Consider the following 23417-nt stretch of genomic DNA (forward strand, 5'->3'; position numbering starts at 1 on the left):
AAAAAAGACTATAGTCATATTTTAAGGAATATAAACTTCTGCCTCAGTTTCTTGAGAGCTAAATTTCAAGTAGATTGTCACCAAACCTCCAGCTTCTTTTGCTTTTCAAATTCCTTAATAAAGGTTAAACAGTTTTGGTTTTTCTCTCCAACGTAAGTGGCTAAATGCACAATCTCTCATCATAGATAATTACAACTATAAAACATCTGTCTTCTATAGAAAACAGTATTTCAGAGTGAACCTTCACAAAGTCTGATTTTTATGACTTTACAAATGTGTACAGGACTGTGCAACAACAAGGTGCAAGGTATCATGTGCAGGAAAGTATGCAATTTAGAAGAAACAAGGGCAACTAAAAGTAATAAATAAGACAATTTGACGGATGAGCTTCTGAGAACCTTGCCATGGCAGTTTAAAGACACAATCAGGTAGCTCAGTCTCTATAACTCTCCACCAGGGTCTACAGAAAGTAAGGCGAACAGCTCTGTCTTTCCATCAAGGAGTCCAGCTGACCAGCTTATGCCGCTGGCTAAAATGGGTCTGAGCTGGGAATGCTGTTCGACATCAGAGCTAATTGGATCTACTGGTCAGCTGCTACGCAAATGCTGCTCCCCCTGCCCAGACACACACTCGTCCTGCCTTGCCAGCATAAGCCCTGCCACTCCAGAGCCTACAGAAAGCGGTTCAGGAACAAACTATCCTCACTTATGGAAAAGGTTATCTGCTAATTTGACCGTCTAAACTTGCTCAGCAAGGGGTCAGACAAGAAGTAGGGCCAAGGAGGGAGCAGGAACGTACAGGTCTGATGCCTAGCAGCAACCAGGCTTTATCCTACTGCCAAACTGCACATTAAGGCAGATTCTAAACTGGAGCGAGACAGGCATAAATCTCTGGCTGCCTTCACTGAGGAGGACAAAATCTGTTCAGCTAAGAGAGAGTTGTGTTCAACTGTTAACTAAAAAGGTGGCAAAATCCTTCAACTGACACAAGAATGTAATACTGGGCTCTGCCTTCCTGATTTCTACTCTAGAAAGTATGTAAACCAAACTCAAATTCATAGCACACTTTAAAATTCAAACACAGACAACATTTAGCTGTAGTTATTTAGCATCAAACCAATGATTAAATTCCAAACCATGCCAGGAAAGAAAGAGGTTTGCTTTTATTTCATCATTGACAGGAACAAGACCAAAAACTCAGTCCAATTGTTGATGGCACTCCTGTGAGATTTTTGCTTCCAGATAGAACATTTGCATAAAACAGAACTTCAAAATACAAACTGCAGATGTTTCTTATTTCATGTTTGGCACACAGACTACAACTATTACCTCATGCCTGCTATGCTGGTTTGCCTCTTTGTTTTTGGACTCAATGCACTATTCACCCCACGGAAACACAAAACGATATTCCTAGTTTCCATTCACTTCCATATAGCAACTGCAGAAGAGAAGGCTACCTGTTAAATTTGGAAAGTTTGTCAACTGCAGTATGAAGAGAGCAAAGTCTAAGAAAATAAACACACTAAGTTATGTTCAAAGTTAATATAAATTTTGAACACCAAGCCCTCAGGACATGCAGCCAGTTCCTATGGTCTGTTAAAAAAGCTGTGTGTTTGTAGTTGATCAGCTGAATCCTGCTGTCAAAAAAAACCTGATAATCACAGGTCATCATCTGTTTCACCCCTTCTTACATCTTAGCTTTATTGGTATTCAAAAGCAGCTACGTTTTTCTCCAAGCTGTTTGTCATTCTAACACTTTTCTTACAGAATTACCTTTGTCCTCTCTCTCTGTTTAAAGGCTTAATTCAATCTCCTCTGTGCGTAGGGAAAAGTGAAGTAATCCTAACTGCTGAAATGAGTCAAAAAATACTAAATGGTTTTAAGTAGCTCCCACACTTTGCAAAGTGGAACAAATAAGAGTCTAGCAGTCTTACTTTAAAAAAGAAAAGCGCATCATCATTCTTCTCCTCTTTGTAGTTTAATATCAGTTCTAAAGATATACCTGACACTAAATTAAATGGAGAAAACAGAGACTCCCCCAAAATAAAATTTTACTGAAATATTTTGCCCAAGTATGAAAAATGAAGGAAAAAATCCTAGCACTGTTAAAGAGGTCTAATGTGCATTATAAACACAACAGCACCTACTTTAATGTCCAAGTATCAGAAAACTGAGCCTCCAGGCTACAGTTTTAGTGCATGCTAACAGAAGTATGCACTGAGTAACAGAACTATACAAGGGAGCTCCCATATTATTACAATTTCAGTGGAAAGGATGAAATTCTGTCTTCATGTAAGACATTAGGAGAGCTTCCTTACAAACTTCCAGTGCCCATGTCACAGAGCACAACTTTTCCCCACACTTAGCTTTACAGTTTCCTCTCACACCTATTCAATATAAGGAAGGACAATACCCTGGAAATTGAAAAGTAGTAGTTAAAAAAAAATCCTTCACACAATACACCATCAACTCTACTCAGGATACTTTCACTCAAAACCAGCACTTCTTGTGTTTCTGTCTTCACAACTACAACCAAATTTGATGTAAAGCTTTGCATTACAATAATTCTACCAACCACACAAAAGCCTTTGTTCAGTTTGGTATTTCAGATGATGAAGAGAACAGAAAGAAGTTAAGACTGCAATGGTTAGCTTTGGTTTTGCTAAGTAGCAAAAATGATAAAGTTTTAAGCAATGGTATTTCAATGTGTTTTTGTGCTTTTAGTAAGGTCACTATACTTCGTACTTTGTTTTTTTATTACGTGCAGAACCATCAGGCCTTTGGTCAGTGTTAGCCACTGACCTTTTATACAAAGCACTAATTCTCAACTATAAGAATAACTCCAAAGGCATTGAGAATTGCCAGAAAGTTAAATGGCTTCACGGAAGAGTAGGCATTTGGGAGAGAAGACACCATCTTATAAGAAAGACAGACCTGAAAAAAAAAAAAAGGTTAATTTGGTTCGAAACATTCAAAAAAGTTGCAGCTTTCCACACCATCTGGAAACTATGCTACAAAAGGAGTAAAACAAACATTAAGGATACCTTATAAGGAATCTCAGATCTGACTCCAGGATCATTCAAGAATGTTTCTTGTCTGAATACCACATCACTGGTCACTAACATATCAGGAAGCTGAAAGCTTGAAAAGCATCTTTTCCTTTTTTACTTGTATTTGCTAAGTCTACTTCAGTTATTTTAACAAATGAAGAGGGAGTTATGACTTTTATTTGACACTACTTGCACTGGCCCTTCCTCAGCAAGACTGAGAGAGTCTCCTACCACCTCTGCAGTCATTATCCATTATTCTGGACTTGCTTAAACCTGTCAGTCCACTAATTGGTGGAAGTTACACTGTCCAATGTAATTAATGTCACTTTTTCCTGATCCTCACTTAACCTTCCTTGGCCTACCTTGTAAGTCTGGGGGATTACCTATATACTTCCTGATGGCATCTGCAGCAGCAAACCAAGACTGTGCTGGGAGATTTTTCCACTGTCCACCAGCCGATTGAAGAGCTAGTCTATTTGACTCTAAATATCCCACACCTGCCAGACATCAGGATAGATACTTCCTGCAGTGGAATGGACAGATTCCTGTCAGTTGCCTGACACCAGGGTCAGACAACTGTAAACACCCCCTTCAGTATCTAACTTCAGTATTTTCCTGGTCCAACTTCCCCAATTAGTTTGCTGTAAGGTTGAACAAGTGCTGGAGCTGGCACATTGGATGCACTAAGGATATATGAGTGGAGGTACACAGAAAGGTGGGAGCAATTACTCACTAGATTATCTTAGCTGCAAAATGAAATCATGCCCTGCAATCCACCTGCATGCAAGCCCTCAGCCAAAATGAGGAGTTTACCTGCCATATTCCCCCACATTTCAGAAACTATCACACCTTTAAAGAAAAAAGAATAAAAAATTCTCACAACTCAACCTTCCTTTCTTTGTGTTACTGACTCCTTTTACAGATGGGCCTTTTGAATCTCAAAAAACAGCAGAGATCCCTGGGGAATGAGGAACAGAAAGATGCAGTGTCATTTACAGCACGGCCGGCTGCAGAGAAATAGGTCACTTGAGCGTGGCTGTGCAATCAATAGGATGTTCGCACTCAGGCAGCCGAGCCAGATGCTGTGGAGCACAGTGCCCAGGGAAAGCTAGCATCCTCAGGGGCAATTCCACAAGGGTCAGCAGTTTCTGGGAATATAAGGGATGATGTGTCAGGACTAACACACTTGTGAGCATATTTACATGAGTTATTCCCTGCTGTATGTTCTCCTCCTCCTCCCCAGCCAGCCACCTCTGGGCCTCTGCAGCTGATTTGCAGCGTCCCACAGGCCACATTTAGTGCCTCCTCAACTTACCCTAGACAGCAAGAAACTTCATGGAGGAGCCTAAGGCAGGAGCCAGAACCTTATTATACTTCAGTATACCTTCCCTCAGTGTTGGCAGGAATAAACTTCAGGACACTATACTTAGTATTATTCCAGAAAAGAAACGTCAAAACATAATGGCTTCCTCCTGAAGAAGTTTTATGGGGTGCAGCTGCCCAGATGCTGGTGGGGGCTGCCGGAAGGCCTGCATGAGGAGTGTCCAGGGCTGCTGGGCAATGGACACAGCTGGTTCCAGACAGCTCCAAGGCAGCCACAGCAGGGCTCAGCTGAGCCCCGCTGCCATGACGGCAGTGCCTCACGGAAAGCATTTGTTCAGAAAGAGCAAAACACTCCCTGTGAGCAATGAATGAGAGTGTGAGAAACAGCCCTTTGCACCCAGAGGCAAGAGCAGGAGCAGAGGAGCAGGAGGCTCTGAGCAGAGGCACCCTATAGGGCCCCAGAGAGACAAGGCTGGAGCAGGGCAACAGCACAAGGAAGGAGTGTGAGGAGTCAACATGGACTGACACCATGGCCAAGTCTGTTCTGCCTGTAACAGTAGCTGGCAAGCAATCTCTCTGTCTTCATCTCAACTCCAGCTTTTCCCCTCCTATTTTCTCTCCTGTCTCACTGAGGGTTGGGAGCAGCAAGCAACTGAGCAGTCAGCCAAGGCTAACCCGTGGCAGAAGCCAGTAAGAAAGCTACTTTTTGAATCACAGTAAATACGCCTGAATGTGTTTTAAAGCTAATCACAACCACAATGAGACTGTTTCATAGTCAGTGTACAATTTTAAGACACATTTGGCCATCCAAGAGATTACTAACAACTACAACCAAGTCAGCACTTTTTCAGCCAAAGAACCACCAGCACAGGAAATGACAATTAGTTTAACTCTCTAACTATTAAACCACGGGCAAGTCGTATGACAAAAATAAGCATCCAAAGAGTACAGAAGACAGAGCAGTTGATATTGAACAAGTATAGCACTATGCCTCTTCCCCTTAACTAACTTGTCTACAACAAACAAGCTTTGCTTTCAACAATGGTAGATCATCACCTCTGGCTACAACCTCAAGTCATGCAATTTGGGTGGCTTTCAGGTATTCTTACCATGCATGAAACACATAGGTTCTTTAACAGGTATTAAATGCCTGGCTAAAATCTTAGCATAAATAATTTTGCAGTGTAAGAATCAGTATTTGATTGACATAACTTCTAGATATTATTTGGAGAATCTACAGGTGTTATTTTCCTACTAGCACTTCCCTCACCACCTCCCCCTAGGGCAGATGGAATGCCTCAGGCTGCTTTTTACTACATACTTTTTCTGTAAAACCCCTTAAAACAAATGCATTCTTCTCAAAATTATTTAAGTAATAACTGCTTCCTTTAATTAAAAATTTAAAAGCACAGAATTACTGCAACCACAAGTCTATATTCAGTCATTTAAAGTGTAACATACAGGAGATCAGAACAACTGCTAACCTCCAAACCCAACACTACGATACACCCTCACATCTATCATTCTTCTCTTGCCAAACAGTTAAGACGTAAGTGTTCTGCACACATTAAAAGAGTGGATGCTCTATCCATAAAAGTGAGTTACCTGGAGGGAGGGGGAAAAAAAAGGTATTGTTTTTGAAGGGAAGTAAGTAGCTCCTGTTCACCATCACTCAAACACAGAATGTCATTTGACCTCATAGTGATCTGTGAAAGACAGCAGAGGCCATTCTAGCAGCCAGTCTTGCAGCTGGAACATTATATTTTTAAGTTTGGGTGAACAATCTTTAGAATGCACCACATACAAACACATTTATACACTTATAACTGGTAACCAATTTGAAATGTATGCTTCGACTAACTCACCATTTATTGCCTTGCCTAGTCTGTAAAGATAAACCTGCCTTTTCAATATACTTCGTGAGCTGTAACATCCCTGGCTGCAGATCTCTAATAGCAGACCAAGAAAACTTGTTACAGAAACGAAACCACCAGATTTCTGTCTCTTCCTCCACCTCAAAGGATGAAAACAAGTGTCATCAGCCCCATTCTCCCCACCCCAGCTGGGTTAGGAAGCCCGTGAAGCCCATGGGTACCCCAAGAAGGCAGTGCCCCACAGGCCTTAGAAGGTGTTGGGACCTTATTGCTGCTGACACTTTGTGACATCATTAAACAATCTTTCAGACCCACGTGTGTCATGCTGCCAGTGAGGCTCAAGTACAAGAATGTAGGGCAAATCACACTGCCAGGGCCCCAGGAGCAGAGGGGTGTAGGCTACTATTTTTAGTAGAGTCATTAAGGTTGGAAAAGACCACATCCTTCTGATGTCCAATACTACCAATAAGCCATACTGGACAGTGGAAAGAAGCTTGACTAATGGTGGCACAGCTTACTAAAAGTAATAAATATGTGTTATTTCATTTTAAAGAGCGCTTCTTTCACTTTCCACAGGCATCTGTTGGGACACACACGGCCTGACTGCATGCCTCAGAGGAACAACACATCTAGATGAACACTTTCATAGTCTTGAAAGAGTTATTAACCAAATGTGCATTTCAAAGGCTGGTCTAGATAAATAAGCAAAGGGATTAAAATGCTGTGTACCCTTCACTGCAGTTAAATTCCTACAGCACATGGGTAACTGCTGTCTTTATAGAGGTACAAACTACGCTGCAAGGGTTTCATAAACAGTCACATGTACAAGAAGACTGAAAGACTTAAGTCAATCATACACATTTCAAAAACAGCAATTTAATTTTCAGGACAGGCACTGGGACTGTAAGGAGCTGAAATTATTTTGCATGGGCAGCAAACTTTGTTCTTAAATTTACTGATTAAACAAGAAGGACCTCTCTAAAAAAAAAAATCTCAGTGGGATGCAAACAAGACAGCAAAATTTTCTTCAGAGAAGGCACTCCTATTGAACCAAAAAGCAAGTACCATTTGGAAGTGAGAAGAAAGAATAAAACTGAAGGTCACAAATTAAATATGCTCCAGAAGTGTCCTTGCCTGTTACATTGTAAGATAACCAGAATTAAATTGCATCTATTACTAAAAAACTGGTAATTCCACTTGGTAAATAGAATAACTCAGTAAGCACCTAGCTTTGTAAGGGAATTGTATGATTTTCAATGATTTTCAAAAGTAAGACTTCTAAATACCCATGTCCACAGATAACTAAAGTACAACTAGCAAAATAGAAGGCTTTTCAGTGTAAAAAATACGGTTTACCAAGAATTATCAAGTCATTAACTATTATGCTCCCACACCAATCAGAATCTACAGCAAGTAGTTGCCATTGAAGTATTAAACATATCTTGACAGAAGAAAGGTTCCTTCAACTTAAGAAATAAGTGCTTAAACTCCTGCTTCCTAGCAGGACACTACTGTTGTACTACAAAATACTTTTCCCATTAACAGCTTCCTTAAAAAAAAAATCTAACATGGCAGTAACAATAACACAGGATCTTAGTAGCTGTCATTCCTTCAATAAAATACCGGCATGGAGCTAATTAACTTCCACATCTTCAGATAGATTACAAACCTCACAAAACAGCTTCTCAACTGTTTCCCAGTAGGACAGATGAAGGAGGGCACTTCTGGGTTGGAAATTATAATGTACACATCATCTCTCAAGGTTAAACCTCTATCTACTTGCTTTCTAACTAACCACCACTTTCTGCTAGTTTATCTTATATCAAATGAGATCTTTTTTATACCAGTTTTGCTACCTTATACTTCTACTGCTGACAGAGAAACATAAACACTCAGGGTTAATAAAAGTTCAAAGGAGAAGAAGGGATGGGTGGAGGAACTAGAAGCAATACACAAAATGTGTTCTCGAGTCATAAAGACAATTCTGACAAACAAGCAAAGCAAAACATTAATCCAATAATTCACTGATCAGACTTGCTGATAAATTCAACACCGTACTAAGACACCTTATTTGATCCCAAACAAAAGGGAAAAAGCAATGTATAAAATGTCACAATTTAAAGTTTTCTGAAACAAGTGAAAAATGAACACCAACAACCTTTGCAACAGTCTGAAGATAGTTTCAGAGTACATGGTGATGTAACCTTTTAATATTCCTGTCCCAAACACAAATAATCAAGAACTGAAACACTCTAAATTCCTGCAGTTTCCATCAAATTAACTGAAATCTCCACACCTATTGTTCAGAATACCCACTATCTTTGTGAGCTGTAGCACAAAGATAATGTAACTCCATTCTTTTGCAGGAAACACTAAATAATTTTTAAAAATGCTTCAACAAGGCAAACGTGTTATACATAGAAATTCATAACTTAATCACAGTACAGAAAAAAAAGAACAATGTCTTCTTTCACCTTATAGGGATGAACATTAGCCTACTTGTAGAGATTCAGGCAGCTGCTGAGAATGTCTTAGCAGCTCTTGTATTTGCAAGAAAAACCCTGTCAGCCGAAAGCAAAACAATCTCACCATTTAAATATGTCAGCTAACTGTATACATATTATACAGTCATCTTTTGCGAACCCAAAATTAAAACATAAATCCAAATTTCTAAGCGAGAAAAATTACTCCAACAGCACTACTTTGCACTTGCAATGGCAGAGCCAAACCACAGACCTCCACTTGTGATCAATTGCTTCAATAAATCAAAACATGACAAAATATTTGCAGAAGTCCTGCCAGAGCAAGACAGGTGATACAGTCGGTAGTATTTTCAAATCCTGAAAAGGATTTGAAAAGGGGATCCTAAAGAGCCGGTACCTTGCCTTACCTGCCCAAAAGCAATGCTCACACGGCTCTGCAGCCAATTCATCAGTTTGCCACTTTGACAGCCTTGACAGGGGAAGTCAGCCCATCGCTTGCACAGAGGTGTTGCCCGTGGAACAACCTAACTCCAAGCATTAACATTTCAACGCATCCCTGCCAGCCTGCAGGAACTAGGTTCTAATTAATCCACAGCCAGAAAAGTCGTGGATGAAAAAAAAAAAAAAACAGGACTCGACCCATTTGTTGCGGTCTAAATTTAAAACGAAAAAGCATCAAGAGCAGCACGCTTGCAGCCTCTGCTTAACGGTGGTACGCTAACACAAACCGGGGACGGAAGAGAAAGCCCAAAACATAGAAACAGATTATGTAGGTTAAGCTCGGCTTTTGTCATCTGCTGCAAGGTCCAGCTAAGGAAACGCTGAGCCCCCGGCTGGGGCCGATTCGGCGCCAGCGGCACCGGGCCGGCCCCCGCGCCCCCTCCGGGCGCCACGTCCTCCTCCGGGCGCCGGGCGTGGGGAAGGGGCCGCGCCGCTTCCCGCGCGCGGGGGGGACACAGCCGCTTCCTCCGGCGTTCCCCGGGGGACCCGGGAGGGAGCCGGGCCGGGCCGGGGGAGGGGAAGCGGCGCGGGCCCCTGTGCCTCCCCCCCGCCCCAGCCCCTTCCCTCCTTAGCGTTCCTTACCCGCCTTGTAGCCGCGCAAGCCGGGCTGGGGGTGCAGCCCGCCCCACATGGTGCCGCGCCGGGCCGGGCCGGGGGACCGCCGCTCTCCGGCGGGCAGGAGAGCGGCCCGGATGGGCGGCGGAGGCGGCCGCTCCGGCTGCCGCTGCCCGGGGAGCTCAGCGGGGCGCTGCCGCCGCGGCGGGGGCTGCCGCCCGCCCCAGGGGCACCGCGGCCATGCTGCCGGCGCTGCCGAGCGCGGTGGGACCTGGCCGCCCCCTCGCCGGAGACAAAACTTGCTCTATTGCGCTGCGGCCGCCGCCTCCTGCCTCTCCGGCGCTGGCAGCGGGGCGGGGACAGGGGCGGGAGCGCCGCAGATGCGGCGGCTGCTGCTCGGGGACGAACTGCTTACATAACCCGGCCCACGGGGCGAGCTGCAGCGAGGGGCTGCGGCGGGGGGCGAGCCCGCACGGGCCGCCACGGGCCGGCCCATCCCGCCCAGCTCAGGCCCCGCCGGGCCGCGGAGGTGTGTTTGGAGTCGGGTTAGGTCACTTATTCGCCGCCCGCTCGCCCTGGGCTCGGGGAAGGGGCTGGTGGGCAGCGGCGTGTGCCCGTCCCCGGGGAAAGCACTGAACTGACAGCGCTTAGCGTGGTGTAAAGGTAATCGGTCAAGGAAAGTGAAACGCCTGACTTCAGAGTTGCGGCATGGAAATACCCAAGGCCAGTATGCGCAGACTTTAGCAAGTAGAGTTCATAATAAAATCACAATTTACCTCTACTTATTTTTGTTTTAGTAAGAAGACGATGTGGAAATAAAGAACAATCGTAACATCCATTTGAACGGTCAGTTCCACCAAAAGATCCACAGTAGCATCATAAAGTTTCAGCCACAGGACTGGGAACAAAATGCTCCTGTCAGCAATAATTCAAACCCAGTGAGAGGTGCATCCCTTCTCCACGCTGCTTTGAGTCTGCTCCAAATACTTCAAAAGATAATCCTGCAATAGTAGCCTTACTGTTACTGTTGCTTGCAACTGCAGCCCAGCGGTCCCCATTATAAACTACTTTCTGAACTAGTGTACCCTGACTCAATCAGCAATCCATGTCATCAGACGAAAAGAGAAGGAGAAAACATTTGGATAGCTTCTAACTTCAGCATAGCCATACCAAGATTACAAAACACACACCCACCAAAAGAAGAAAAGCAATGCTTCAGACAGCATTGTAGATTATGATGGACATTATAGTTTAGGGAAGTGAGGTGAAACAGGATCAGTTCTGTGTTTGTGTGGAGACATTTGCAATCAATAAATAAAATTGTGTTCAAACATTTCCTGCTGACCCAATGCATTTTTAATTAGTAGCTGATGATCACAGAATAGCTTTTATCTATTCTGAAAGTTATATGTTTTATTTCAGCACAAGTCATGTTTTATTTATGCCTAGCTTGGTATTCATAATGTACTCAGTCAAAAAGAGGCCTCAGAAGTACTGGCATGAGCATATAGAAATGCTGCATGTTGTTATTTCATCCTCTTTCTTATCTGTGTAAAGCCCTTGCGCACTCACCGAAGACCTGACATGATGCATTCCTCACCAGCTTGTTTAACTTCAGAGTGTAACTGTCAGTGGGTGTTCTGTAGGTAGAGTTGTAGAAACACAGACTTCAAATGTTACCAAATACTGAATAAAAATCCCAAATAGTAAAACTGCAGGAGATCTTGTCAAAACCTTCAGACTGTTGCTAGAAGTCCTTGAATGGTAAAAGGTCAGAAGCATTTTCAAGAAGCCACAAATACTGCTTTACAGTAGAACACCAAAGCAGGAACTAAATTACTGTTGACAACACCTCAATGAAACATCCAGCCTTCAATCCTGAAGCCAACATCAATACTGAAGAATATTTGTGAGACAGATGCATGGTAGGTAAACATGAATTTTAGAAGGAAGCATAAAAGCTAAAGTGTCTTGCAAAACATTGAAGACAATGAAACACAAAAACAGCTTAGTTTAAGACCTCTTTAAAAGACTTGACTGCATGTAACATTTGTAGCATACTATTTTGTTGGATTAGAGCGAGTACTTAGCATATTTGCAGAAGGATGCAGTGAGCTGTAAGGAAGCTGAATATTAAGAAGGGGAAGGTATCTAGCTGCAGGCAAGAAGAAAAATTACCTCATGACTGCTTAGCTTTGGAGTTTGTGGTGCTGTCCTGAAATGCAGCTGCAAGAATCCAGAGGCGTATCATGGCTGCAGAAAGCTGCATGCCTGGAAAAGGTGTGGTAACTGTTCTTCTGTCTTCTAATAAATGTCACTGCAGTGGTTTTATGTAATTTGTATTGCTGTTCATGGAAGCTTTACAGTTTCCTATGTATCTCCTGTCTAGTCATGAACAATACTACAGAAGGAAAAAAAAAAAAAAAGATAAAAAGGCCAAAATGAGGGTGGGAGAACACAACCAGGTAGTCTGGCTGAATCCCCTCCGACCACAGGGCTGTGTCTTCCAAGGTGTCTCCACTGGGACATCTGTGCTTTGACAGTGCTACTGCTCAGAGCAGAAAGAAAAAAATAACTGTGCTTAAGTTTAAGCAGTCAGATAACAAAACCTGAGACACTTTCATTGTTATGATTGGATTTTAAGTTATTTTTATAGAAACTAAATGTAATTAGTAAAACTTTTTCACTACAAATGACCACAGTGTATCTGTCTGGAAACCAGGCCAAACTGAAGCCAGTAGTTTAACTCTCTATATAAATGTTAGCTGGTTAATGCTTTATTCTCTATCCAGCAATGTTTTACATCTGCAGTCTGCTTCTGTATACAGTTCTAGACCTGGAGCAGTATTTGTTATAGACTTTCAAAAATCTCTTGAAAAAGTGTGATCACTGGTTTGGACCTCCTGCAAAAAAAAAAAAAAAAAGAGCTTGTGCAATTTAATGTTGCTGAAGCAATCCCCTATTTTCATGTGGATCTCAGCTTGGAAATGCAGTGGGCCCTGAAGACATCCCAAGCTGCTCTTCTTAACAACTCTCTGTTGTCCCACCTGCGAGGCCCAGCCGTGTGGAGGGGTGGGCAGTAGTGGCTCTGGTCCACTTCTCATGCCTTTGTCCCTCTGTGCCCAAGGGAGCGCACCTACACTAACGTGACTTGCATGAGCGTAGAAACATGGAGTCATTAAGGTTGGAAAAGACCTCTAAGACCATCGAGTTCAAGCTTGTCACCTCTTACATCTCCTGGGTTGATAAGAATTAGGAGTGTGACAATCTGTGTTCCAGTGCTGCCTCACTGCTGATACTCATGGAAAACAGCAGTTTGGTATGAAGGAAAACTCATGTAACCTTACATTTGAATAAAACTGTAAGTGGAAACAGCCTGCATCCCCAGGTAATTATTGTGAAATGTGATGCTCCAGACTATGAATGGACTCAATTTCTTAGAGTCTGAAAAGCCTTCTCCCCACCTCTTTTTTTCTGACACAAACTCCACCTTCTTGGCAGAATGAACAAAGGAAAGTGACAATAGAAAGTAACAGCTTAAGCATTGGTACTTGGCAGATGCCGTCTCATTAAGGTCAATTGGAGCATGTCTTATCCAAGGGTTTGTGATCTGTCTCCAGGTTCAGAAATCCCATCATTTTTTTCCCCCCTCTGTGAAAACATAATGCTCGAAGTGGAATTAAGCTGAAGCATAACCTGTGAAAACAGCATTTTCCTTTGATTAAAGCCAAAAATAAGTTAAATGCTTATTCTACACACTTGCTTTCACATTTAATAAAATTAAAATATTACTAAAAAATCCCAAATGCTAATACCTAAACGTGGTTCTAAGAGAATGCAGACCATTTCCCCTATCGAATTAAGACATCAAGCATGTGTGCATTCTATCAAAAAACAACAGCGGTATTTCTGCAAGCACATCTACATTGTAAATTACTTTGAAATTAAAATCACAGATTTTCAGCTATTGAGTTGCTTCACTAAGTACAGCAATTCTTTCCCTCCGCCCACAACTGTTTCGGTTGAACATTGCATCCTAACAAAGTCTTAGCAGCCTTTAAGAAGCCTTAGAGCAATTCCTCCTGTTTTCCAAAAAAATAACTATGTATGTTACAAAGCAAGATGTTAGACTCTATTGGCTGTCACTATAATTAAGAACAGATTAGCTTACCTATGGAACTGCACACCTGCTGGTAGGGGCATGCTGGCCTACAAAAGAGTGAAATGTTTTCCTCAAAGTACATGCAGTGCACTGCACAGAATTAACAATAAATTGTGTCACCTAATATCTGTGAAGTAGGCATCTTGAAATAACACGGTGTATACAATGTTCTTATTTTTGCTTTTTCTACAAGTGAATGGGAGTGCACGTTGCACAGGGGAGCACGAGTTGATACTGTTTGAGTCTGCTTTGCACTGCGCTTTCACAAACAGCTTACACCATGGGAGAGAGTCAAACCAAACGGCTCGTTGTTACCATACCTATAAACATAGCTAATAAACCGTAGATATGGTTCTTACCAACTTCCTGAAATTGCAGATTCTTATTATTATTCCAGCTTTCAGAGTCGTATTTTCACCTGAGAAATTATTTGTGTCGTTGCTAAAAGACCCTTTGGAGTCAGGAATTTTTCACCTTTTTTTCTCTCTGTGTGTCATATTAACTTAAAATAAGTCACAGAGAATTAAATCAACTTTGTGTTATCAACTCAGATAGTGCAGGAAGAACATATGTAGGAGTGGCATCCAGTGGTACCTAACCAGTAACTTATGAAGATAAACAGGAATTTCCCAGGTACATTTTTCTCAAGGCAAAATTTTTTGAGTTCTGCTATTCTGTCTTCCCTTGTCTCCATCCTCTCCTCTTCCCAAAAGCAGTAGAGAAGAAGAGGAAATATAAATGGTTTGGGAGGAGATGAAGAGAATATGTAAAAACCTACAGGCCAGAGGCAGGTCTTTTCCCAGGCTTCTAGGGTTGGTTCCTATAAAGTTTAAGTGCCTGTACCAGAACAGGGGAGAGCCTCTTCCCCTGTCCCCACCAGGACTCACTAACATATCCAGCTTCTTCTCAAGACATTATGCTTTCACAAAAAATATTTTTAAAAAATTGTTTCTCCTACTCTGTTGCACGACTTTTTCCCAGAATCTCCAGTTCTCTTGTTCTTGAGCCCACTTGAGTGACCTTCACTTTCTGTGAACACCCTGTCTGATTTTAGGAGCATCAATACTTTTTTGTATTTGCTTCTCTGTGCTAAAACACTAAAGCCCAGGAGGCCTCAGCAGTGCTGCAGTTCAGGTTTTTGATCCAGCTGCCACTGACAATGTTCAGGTTTTTATAGCAGGCATTTTACTTCAAGGCAGACTTGTTTGACTCCATGTTACACACAGACAAACGAGTGCACAAGGATAACGCATCCAAAACTGGATGATATCACTGCACAATAATTTGCAGGGTTTTCAAAGCTTCTTTATGTATGTTAAGCTCCACCTCAAATGTGAGGTAACTGCTGTATTAGAAGCACTAAAACAGCATTTAGCCTGACCTGTTTAAACCTACCTGCTTTAAAGGTTAATAAAAAAGCACCCCCTTGTATGCAGTCACTGAAACAAAGGATCAGACCATGTAGTTCGGGTTCTGTTTTTTGGGTGGCCTTTTTCCACCTCAGTGTTGGAAGGAGTAAATCCTGTTTTCCTTTTGCAACAAGCATCCCTGATGAATTATATAACTTTGCAATAAATCAGAATTTTAAATTACAAGTAACTGTTACAGGAAGGCCAAACACACTACAGCGCAACGAGCCAGCAGTGCAACATTGTATGAATACTTGAAAATGGAAATTTCTTCCTAGTGGCCGTCATTATCTGCTTATAGCCTGAAATATGTTGTTTGTTTATTCCAAGTCAGAAATACAACCTATGAACATTACCAGTCAGAAAATTATCTGGTCTCTTGTGTTTGAGCCAAACCCAATATTGCTGCAAAGGGATGAAATTTCAGTAAAGTCAATGGAGTTATGCCAGTGCTTAGTTTAGTCAGCTCTGTACTGTCATATGCCCATACGTAAAAGTTGGATGGAAAAATTTATTTCATGCTGTAACTATAAATACTATAACTTAATGAATCTCCCTACTCCATTTTTTCTCCATTGACTTTTATTCTACAAATATCACTGACATGAATTCTACAATAATTCCTTACATACTGTATGCTAGAATAGTGTATCACTATTATAATACTTTTTTTTTCTCTCAGCAGTGAGAATTCCACAACTAAAATGACAAGGTATTCTATGCTGGTAGAATAATATCCAGTTTAATTGGGCACTTTTATACCAGCCAGCACAACCCCTGCAGATGTCTCAGAACCAGCCTGCTCCCTGTACAACGCTGAAGGACCAGCAGCCATCAGCCATGGCACTGCTGGGAACTGCCCTGTGTGCAGGACAGGCAGCCTTAGAAAACACTCTGGTTTTGGTATGCCTGGCACTGTAAAGCATTATTTGCTTATGTCTTGTGCTTTGTATCCTTCTCACAGTAAACTAATAAATGTATAGAACACACATTTTTAGATAAACCCTTTTTACCCAAGAAGGTGGAAAATGACTGAAATGCACAAATTGGGCTGTACTGATTTGTACTGACCACAGTGCCTGCCAGATTTGTTTTATGGGACCTCAGGGTTAGTATATGACATACATACAAACCACCACAGTATCCTTAGACTGTTTTGCTTTTGACTTAAAATTAACACGGAGAAGAGTGCTTATTAAAAGTAACTTTGCAGCTCTGGCTTGGCTGTAAGATCATTCTACTTTTAACACATTACTTGAGTGACCAAATTGATCTGGGAGGCGTAAACATGTAACCTGATCTTTGGTCACTTAGAAAACAAGAAAAAAATCAAGCTCCTAAGTGAGCATGTAACTTTCAATATATATGAGTAAAAGAAGCATAGAAGTTTAAGTATTGCTGCTTGATTTCTTGGGGACAGTCCCACTCATTTAGGAATCCCATGGTTTAAGAAGTGCACATCATGTGGTGCATTGCTGTACCATTCTAATATTGTGAGTAAGAATATCTGGTTAAATGAATTAAAATGAAACTGAAGAATCACAGTTGCAATTTTCTGGTTAATGCAGGAGAGTATGACACAAATATGCTCTATATTTTGACCATTTAGTTCTTGGTGTTGCTATCTTCTGCGCCAAGCATCAGAAGGTCAACCCAGAACATGGGATTGTCTCCAGGGCTTCTGAAGGAAAAGTAATTGCCATCTGTTCACAAAGTAAGAAGCTTGAAAGACCCAAACAAAATGCATTAATAGGAAGAGATAAATAGCTTAACTAAAAATCTGGATCTGGCTGCATCCTTCCAAAACACCATTATGCACATGCTTCCGATATGAAAATTACAAAAAAAAATATACTGAAACAGGAGATGACAAGCAGTCAGGAAGCCAAAACAGAGAGCAACAAAAATGCAATAAGAAAGTGCAAGAGGCAGTCATACACGACTCCCATCTGCACACTACCCCAGCAAATGCTCCATGAAACCAGTTCATTCATGGAAGTCCTTGCTCAATGACACCATTGACAATATGTTAACTGAGCCTTTCGTGGTGTTGGCCCTGCTGGAGCACATCTCCAGGAGTCACCGTAACAAGATCTTTACTTAGCACAGTCACTGCAGTTAACAGATAGAACAAGAAAAATAAGAAATCATAAGAAGACAGCTACAATGAAGTATCTTGAAATACATGCAAATACTACTTGTCTTTCACTTCCATGTTTGAAGATAATTGCAGCAATGATAAACTCTCAAAATTTGGATTAAAATAAAAGAAAACCATGCATTTTGCATTGTATTAAGGTAGAACTCAAGTGCTAATTTAAAAAATGATAAATTGAATCACATCTTCCCAAAACACATTTGCTGCATTTTTATGTTACTGTTTTCAGATGTTCCTGGTAGGCAGGAACGCATAACCTCTGAAAGCTGACTCTAACAGACCTCTAGAGTAAACTGAAATATCTAAAGCCCTAGAAGTACGTTGCAAACTCTAAAGGCTCTACAACATAACCATATGTACTCAGTGCTATATATCTTTGAGCTTATACATTCCAATTTAAGTAAACCAGTCTCCCTTGCACAGAGATAAGAAAACCAAGCTGTGTAAAACAAAAACTACCAACCATTCCACTCAAATCTATATTTAGCATTTGCTGTGTCATGCTTTAATTGCTGAAACTGCCTCTACAAAAGCATAAAAAAATCACCAGAAAAAAATGCCATTATGAGGCACATTGAATGTTCAGAACAAAATTTCACCTTGAAAAATATACACATCAGTTCTGAAGCACAGAGAAGTTCTAAAATGTGGATGAATCATCAACATTTTGTTTCCATCAGGCACATGCTCCCAATGTAAAAATTGCAAAGAACAAAAATATACCGAAACCCTCTTGGAGCTCACCATCATGAACAAAACAGAACAGAATTGGGAGTTCAAATTTTTATGAACAGAGAGGAAAAGAAAATGTTGGAAGATTAGCTCCTTCTTTAAAAAGAGCAGATAAGTTAGTAAATACAGTAACTTCCATTGAGCTAGCAAGTGAGCCAAGTTGTATAAGCAGATCCAGATATCTAGTTTGAGAGGCTGTGAATTGTTTCCTTATCTAATGGAGTCCCTTATTTTCCCCCACTGTTTTTTTAGCATAATTTTTCATATGACTTTCAAATATAATTTTACATGAAGTCTATATAGATACTCAAACTGGACCATATGGTAAAAGACTCTTTGCTAAAGGCTCATTTATTTAAAATATTAGTGAACTGTCACCAAGATGGATGGTTTTTGTAGAGACCTGATCAACCATATCTCCAGCTGCAAGGATTTCTCACAGAAATTCTTTTTACTGTCCCAAACAGTGACTGCAAGATAGGGTTTTACAGCCCCTGAAACTCAGCCACATCAAATATTTCCACAGCATAGGCCTCAGGCTGCTGCATACTACAGATCCTCCCTTCCTGGTGGTGATTCCATACAGAATTCCATGCAGCACAATATGGACTTAGAAGTTCTGTGGTTGGATTTACCAGGAAAAAAGGGGCAGATGCAAGAGTTACTAGTTCAGTGTTGGAGAGAACAAGGGCTCAAGGTCCTTGTGGCACTGGTCTGTGGGGAAGCTCTGCTTGATACATATGCAGGGCTTGCAAAGCCAGTTGCAAAGGCTTGAAAAGTAATTTCATAGAACCGTAGAATCACAGAATGGTTTGGGTTGGAAGGGACCTTAAAGATCACCTGGTTCCAACCCTCCTGCCATGGGCAGGGACACTTTGCACTAGACTGGGTTGCTGAAAGCCCTGTCCAACCTGGCCTCAAACACTGCCAGGGATGGGGCACCCACCACTTCCTAATATCTAATCTAAAGCTACCCTCTGTCAGTTTAAAGCCATCACCTCTTGTCCTATAAATTTGACTGACCGGACCTCAGTAAAGACTCTAATGATTGTATGAAGGATGAATAAGCACATTAGGACCATAGAACAGAATGTCCAGTTAGTTGTACAACTTAAATCATACAGTTTACCATCCCAGCAGAGGACAGTTTTGAAGGATCAGGGTAAGGTTTTCCCAAGCCCTCATCCCCCATATGGTAAGCTCTTTGCAAAATCTGTCAGGGAGAGAGAGAGAGTTCTCACAAAGAACAAAAAGCCAGATTTCTGAATGTGCTCTTTCCCCACCCACACCCTTATCAGCTCTATTTTTAAATACAAAACCAGCTCCATAGAATTTCCTGAGATTTGACAGTTGGTCACACTGTTACAGATTAAACAGAAGAGAGGCAGACTTGGCTGGACTTACTGCTCGGCACAGCAAAGAGGGAGACCTGCCCCTGAGACATGTCATGGTGTCAGGAAGTAGCATTTGCTGGACGGCAAATGAGCATGATGCAGTCCTGCCCTGTTCAGGACACACAACACAAATCCTTTCATCGTATTTCAGCTTTGATGCAGGCACTGCCAACAGCTTTAGCCCTGCTCAACTACTGCAAATGAGTAGGCAACTCATTTACTGGCTTGCTTGTATCTGCAGAATAGCTGGCAAGTGCATCATCAGTTATTCATGACAATCCGTGTGTGGGTGTGTGTTGAGGCTTTCAAAGAGACGGTGTAAAATATCTGTTCCTTCAGGCCTTCATGGTATACAGCCTCTCCGCAAAATGTCTCACTCTTATTCTGCCTTGCACTTTCAGACAGCGTTTCCAAACTCGTGGGAGTGAGTCCTGTTGTGGCCATTTCAAAGATGAGGAAAACTGAGCACACAGCAGCTCACTATGGAGTTGGGGAGGGAGTCCAGGGCTCTCCAGTTTTAATGTTTCCTTGTTAGACAGTGCTAAATGTGCTTGCCACCCATAGATTTGTTTATTCATAGCTCAATGAACTGAAGTTTTGATTAAAATTGATTTTGTTGCAACAGTGCTGTCACTATTATTAACCAGTTTCAATTCCTTTAAAAATAAACAGGGAGAATCCAAGCAGTTCAGTTACCTCTATGCTGTGCATGGCTGTTAGAAAAAGTCTCAAAGAATAGATAAAATTAAAAATGAATGCACTTTTTAGAAAATTAGTGTTTTCTTAATGCAATTAAATACTATTGTCTGAACCTTTTAATACTACCCAGATGGCTAGTAGAGAAAGAATGGTTATATTAGACAGAAGATTTTTATTAAGGACAGCTTTAGTTTTTCAAACAGCCCAGGTTTTTCTGGCTGGCAGAGAATCAGCTTGACTAGTGAAAACTGTTTTCCCTTGGAAAGAAGAGACTGGTATAGGATGTACCTAAGAAAAGACAATTCCTCTTGGCTGACCTAAGCAGAAGTATTGGCTTGGGTCTCTGAAAGGAGTTCTTTCATACTGCTGGTAAGTTGTTCAGCAGCTATACAGATGGACTGGTTTTTTGTTTGGGTTGTTTTTTGGGGTTGTTGGGGGGGGGGGGGGGGGGCGCAGGGGGTAATTTGTGTTTGGTTTTGGTTTTTTTTTTCCCAAAAGGAAAAAAAAGGGGAGTTGAAATTAGCAGCAAGCTCATAACAGATTCTGCAACCTTAGCAAATGGTAATGAAGGGAGTCATGGGAGATATAGTTAAGAAGGTGATTTTCCACATCTGCAGAATAGGAATGATGGAAATTAAGAAGACAATTGTGAAATAACATTAACTTCCAGACCAAAATTGAGGCACAGTTAGTTTTTCAGAAATAAGAAACAGGCTCCTGGTAGGAGGTCTGAATTTTTGTTTGCCTCTTGAACAGCATGAAGCATTCTGTCAGTTCTCACTAAATAGCTACAGTCAAGTATAATGTTCTGGGTGCTACACAGAAACATATACATGTACCATGAAGTAGTAGGAATGTGACAGTATCAGGTTTTAGAGTTTTCATGTTCTCTTCAAAAACTCTTTAGTTCAGAAACTGTTCCAACTTTCTTTGATGCAAAAGTTTTAGGCAGAAAAATAAGTGGATTGATAAGTCTTTTCTTGCTTGCTTTCATGAAATCTGGGCAGTCCGTAGAAAGAAAGGAGAAAAAGAGAAAAAGGGTGAGAAGAAAGCTCTGAAAACCTGAGGATTTGGAGAGAAAATGTCTTCATCTTGGAGACGGTAGGAGGGAAGTTTGGAGAGTAACATTATACTAATTCCTCTTCGGAATAATTTATAAAATTGGATATGCAGATAATTCACATACATAGAACTGTAAGCGTAATTGGCCTGGAGACCACACAACCCAGCAGACTGCAGAGCCTCCAGAGGGCCCAGCTGTTCTTGTCCTTCAGGACACATCCTTGCTCAGTGCTTTGCAGCTTGCTTACAAGCTGAGGTCTTTTTTGTCACAGTAAACAAAGAGAAATTCAAACCAAGCAGCCAACCCTGCTCACTGTCTATACATAGGGATTTCTGAAAGAGATGAAAAACAATCCCAGCTAGTCTGAAAGCAAAAGGACATTGCTTAAAGACACTTATTTCCTTCCTTCAATTTGCATTGTCCTTACTCTTACTTGTATATGGATCATTGTTAAATGAAAGATAAAATAGAAAGCCAAAGAAAAAAAATAATGGACATATTCCCTTCTGGGCATTAATAGAAACAATCAAGCAGCTATTTCAGTTACCTTTTTTGTGATCTGTCCTTGTTCCCGTTAGGAGGTCTTGCAATTCCATTTACATTGTCCCCCTCCATAGTGAAACAGTGTTCAAGCACAACTATGTATTTCCAAGTGGCAAGATAGCAACCACATGTTAACAATTTCCTTCTCAAGACCAAGATGCTGCAAGTGAAAAATCATGCCTTGGCTTTCTGCCTGCTTCTGTCTGGCTTAATTAGCTGATCACACCAACAATCTCAGCTAAAATGATTCTCAGTAAAAGGGTAGGGAGGAGCTGTTTGAGCAGAACTGGGTGAAGCTTTACACTGAGCTACTACCCTAGCAAGATCCAAGAAGAAAGGATCAAGGGCTTTGGCTCAACGCCTTCCTTATCCAGACAGAATTTGAATTTTTGGAGACTGAAAGCAAGATTCTCAATAAAGCCTGATGCCTCCTAAAACTGCAAGAACTGCAGCTACACAAGTTCAGACATTGGTTTTGGGAGGGTTGTTCAGGTCACTGTAGAGAAAGAGAACCACTGTAAAATTGAGAGCAAATCTTTATCACAGTCTCCCAAAGTGCTTTGGATTTAGAATTAGTAGCAGTCAAAATTACGTTAAACAGGAAGAATCACAAACATTTGCTCCATTGCCTTAGCTTTATTTTTTTTTCCAGTGACCTAGTGTCATCAGCTCAGTCATAAAAGATGATATTTTCCCTACCTCTTTACTACTTGGTGGTGGCACTACACAGCATGGTAGCCCCACTTCTGTAGTATATTCACCAGCACAGAGAACTCATGTTTTTGTGCTCTGCCTGGAGGACTGTATGAAATAAAATTTTCCATGATAATCAAATCAAAGTGATGTCCCCATTTCTTAATGCAACCCTGAAAGTGCTGAACAGAAGTAAAACAAACACTTAATAGCATTTATGGTTTAAACACTCTTAAAACAAAGATCCTAAAGTCTTTACAAAAACAAACTGTACTTCTCAACTATTTTGCCAGAATTTTACAGTGTCCATCACAAACATTTTCCAGCTACGGATTTAGGTCAAGTTTCAACTCAGTAAGCTAAGGCATACAGACTGAAAGTGTTTCAATTAGCATAGTCAGTTTAAATTGATTTTTGTTCACAATTTAAGATATGATGCATAAATCTCCATTGAAGATATGATGGTTTATTCACATCATCCCACAGATGAAGAGAGTCCCATGTGTTTATTTGGTGCAGGGCTGGTTTACTTCAGCAGACTTGTGCATATTAGCAAACTGAAAAGGAATGCAGCAGCCCATCTCCTATAAACACCATTTGGCTATTTAAGCCTACACTGCACTAGGAATAGAATTATATCTCACAAACACCACCAAATGCCGGAGCATATAATTTATTCACTGCACGCTACATTATTTTCAAATCAGATTTTATCTGTCCCTTACTATATAAAGCTGGGGAAACATTCTCATACACATGGAACACTTCTGCACTGAGGA

The 23417-nt window shown here is 41.2% G+C and overlaps 1 protein-coding gene and 1 long non-coding RNA gene across 3 annotated transcripts in view; one reads left to right on the forward strand and one right to left on the reverse strand.

The window, feature by feature from the left end:
* Positions 1-23417, reverse strand: part of CEP85L (centrosomal protein 85 like) — a 139768-nt gene that overhangs the window by 98777 nt on the left and 17574 nt on the right. The window contains exon 1 of one of the 2 annotated variants that reach the window (XM_048296231.1): positions 9813-10062. The exons of the other annotated variant lie outside the window; for it this stretch is intronic. Coding sequence (XP_048152188.1) covers positions 9813-9861 — 49 coding nt within the window. The 5' untranslated portion in view covers positions 9862-10062. Of the gene's footprint in view, positions 1-9812; positions 10063-23417 lie in introns of those variants that run through there. 2 annotated transcript variants of the gene reach the window in all.
* LOC125322494 lies at positions 10278-11120 on the forward strand. The gene is made up of 2 exons (XR_007202031.1): positions 10278-10448; positions 10583-11120. It is a non-coding gene; the product is annotated as an uncharacterized LOC125322494 (long non-coding RNA).

The sequence above is a fragment of the Corvus hawaiiensis genome, chromosome 3, assembly GCF_020740725.1.
Source record: "Corvus hawaiiensis isolate bCorHaw1 chromosome 3, bCorHaw1.pri.cur, whole genome shotgun sequence".
In the NCBI taxonomy this organism is placed as follows: domain Eukaryota; kingdom Metazoa; phylum Chordata; class Aves; order Passeriformes; family Corvidae; genus Corvus; species Corvus hawaiiensis.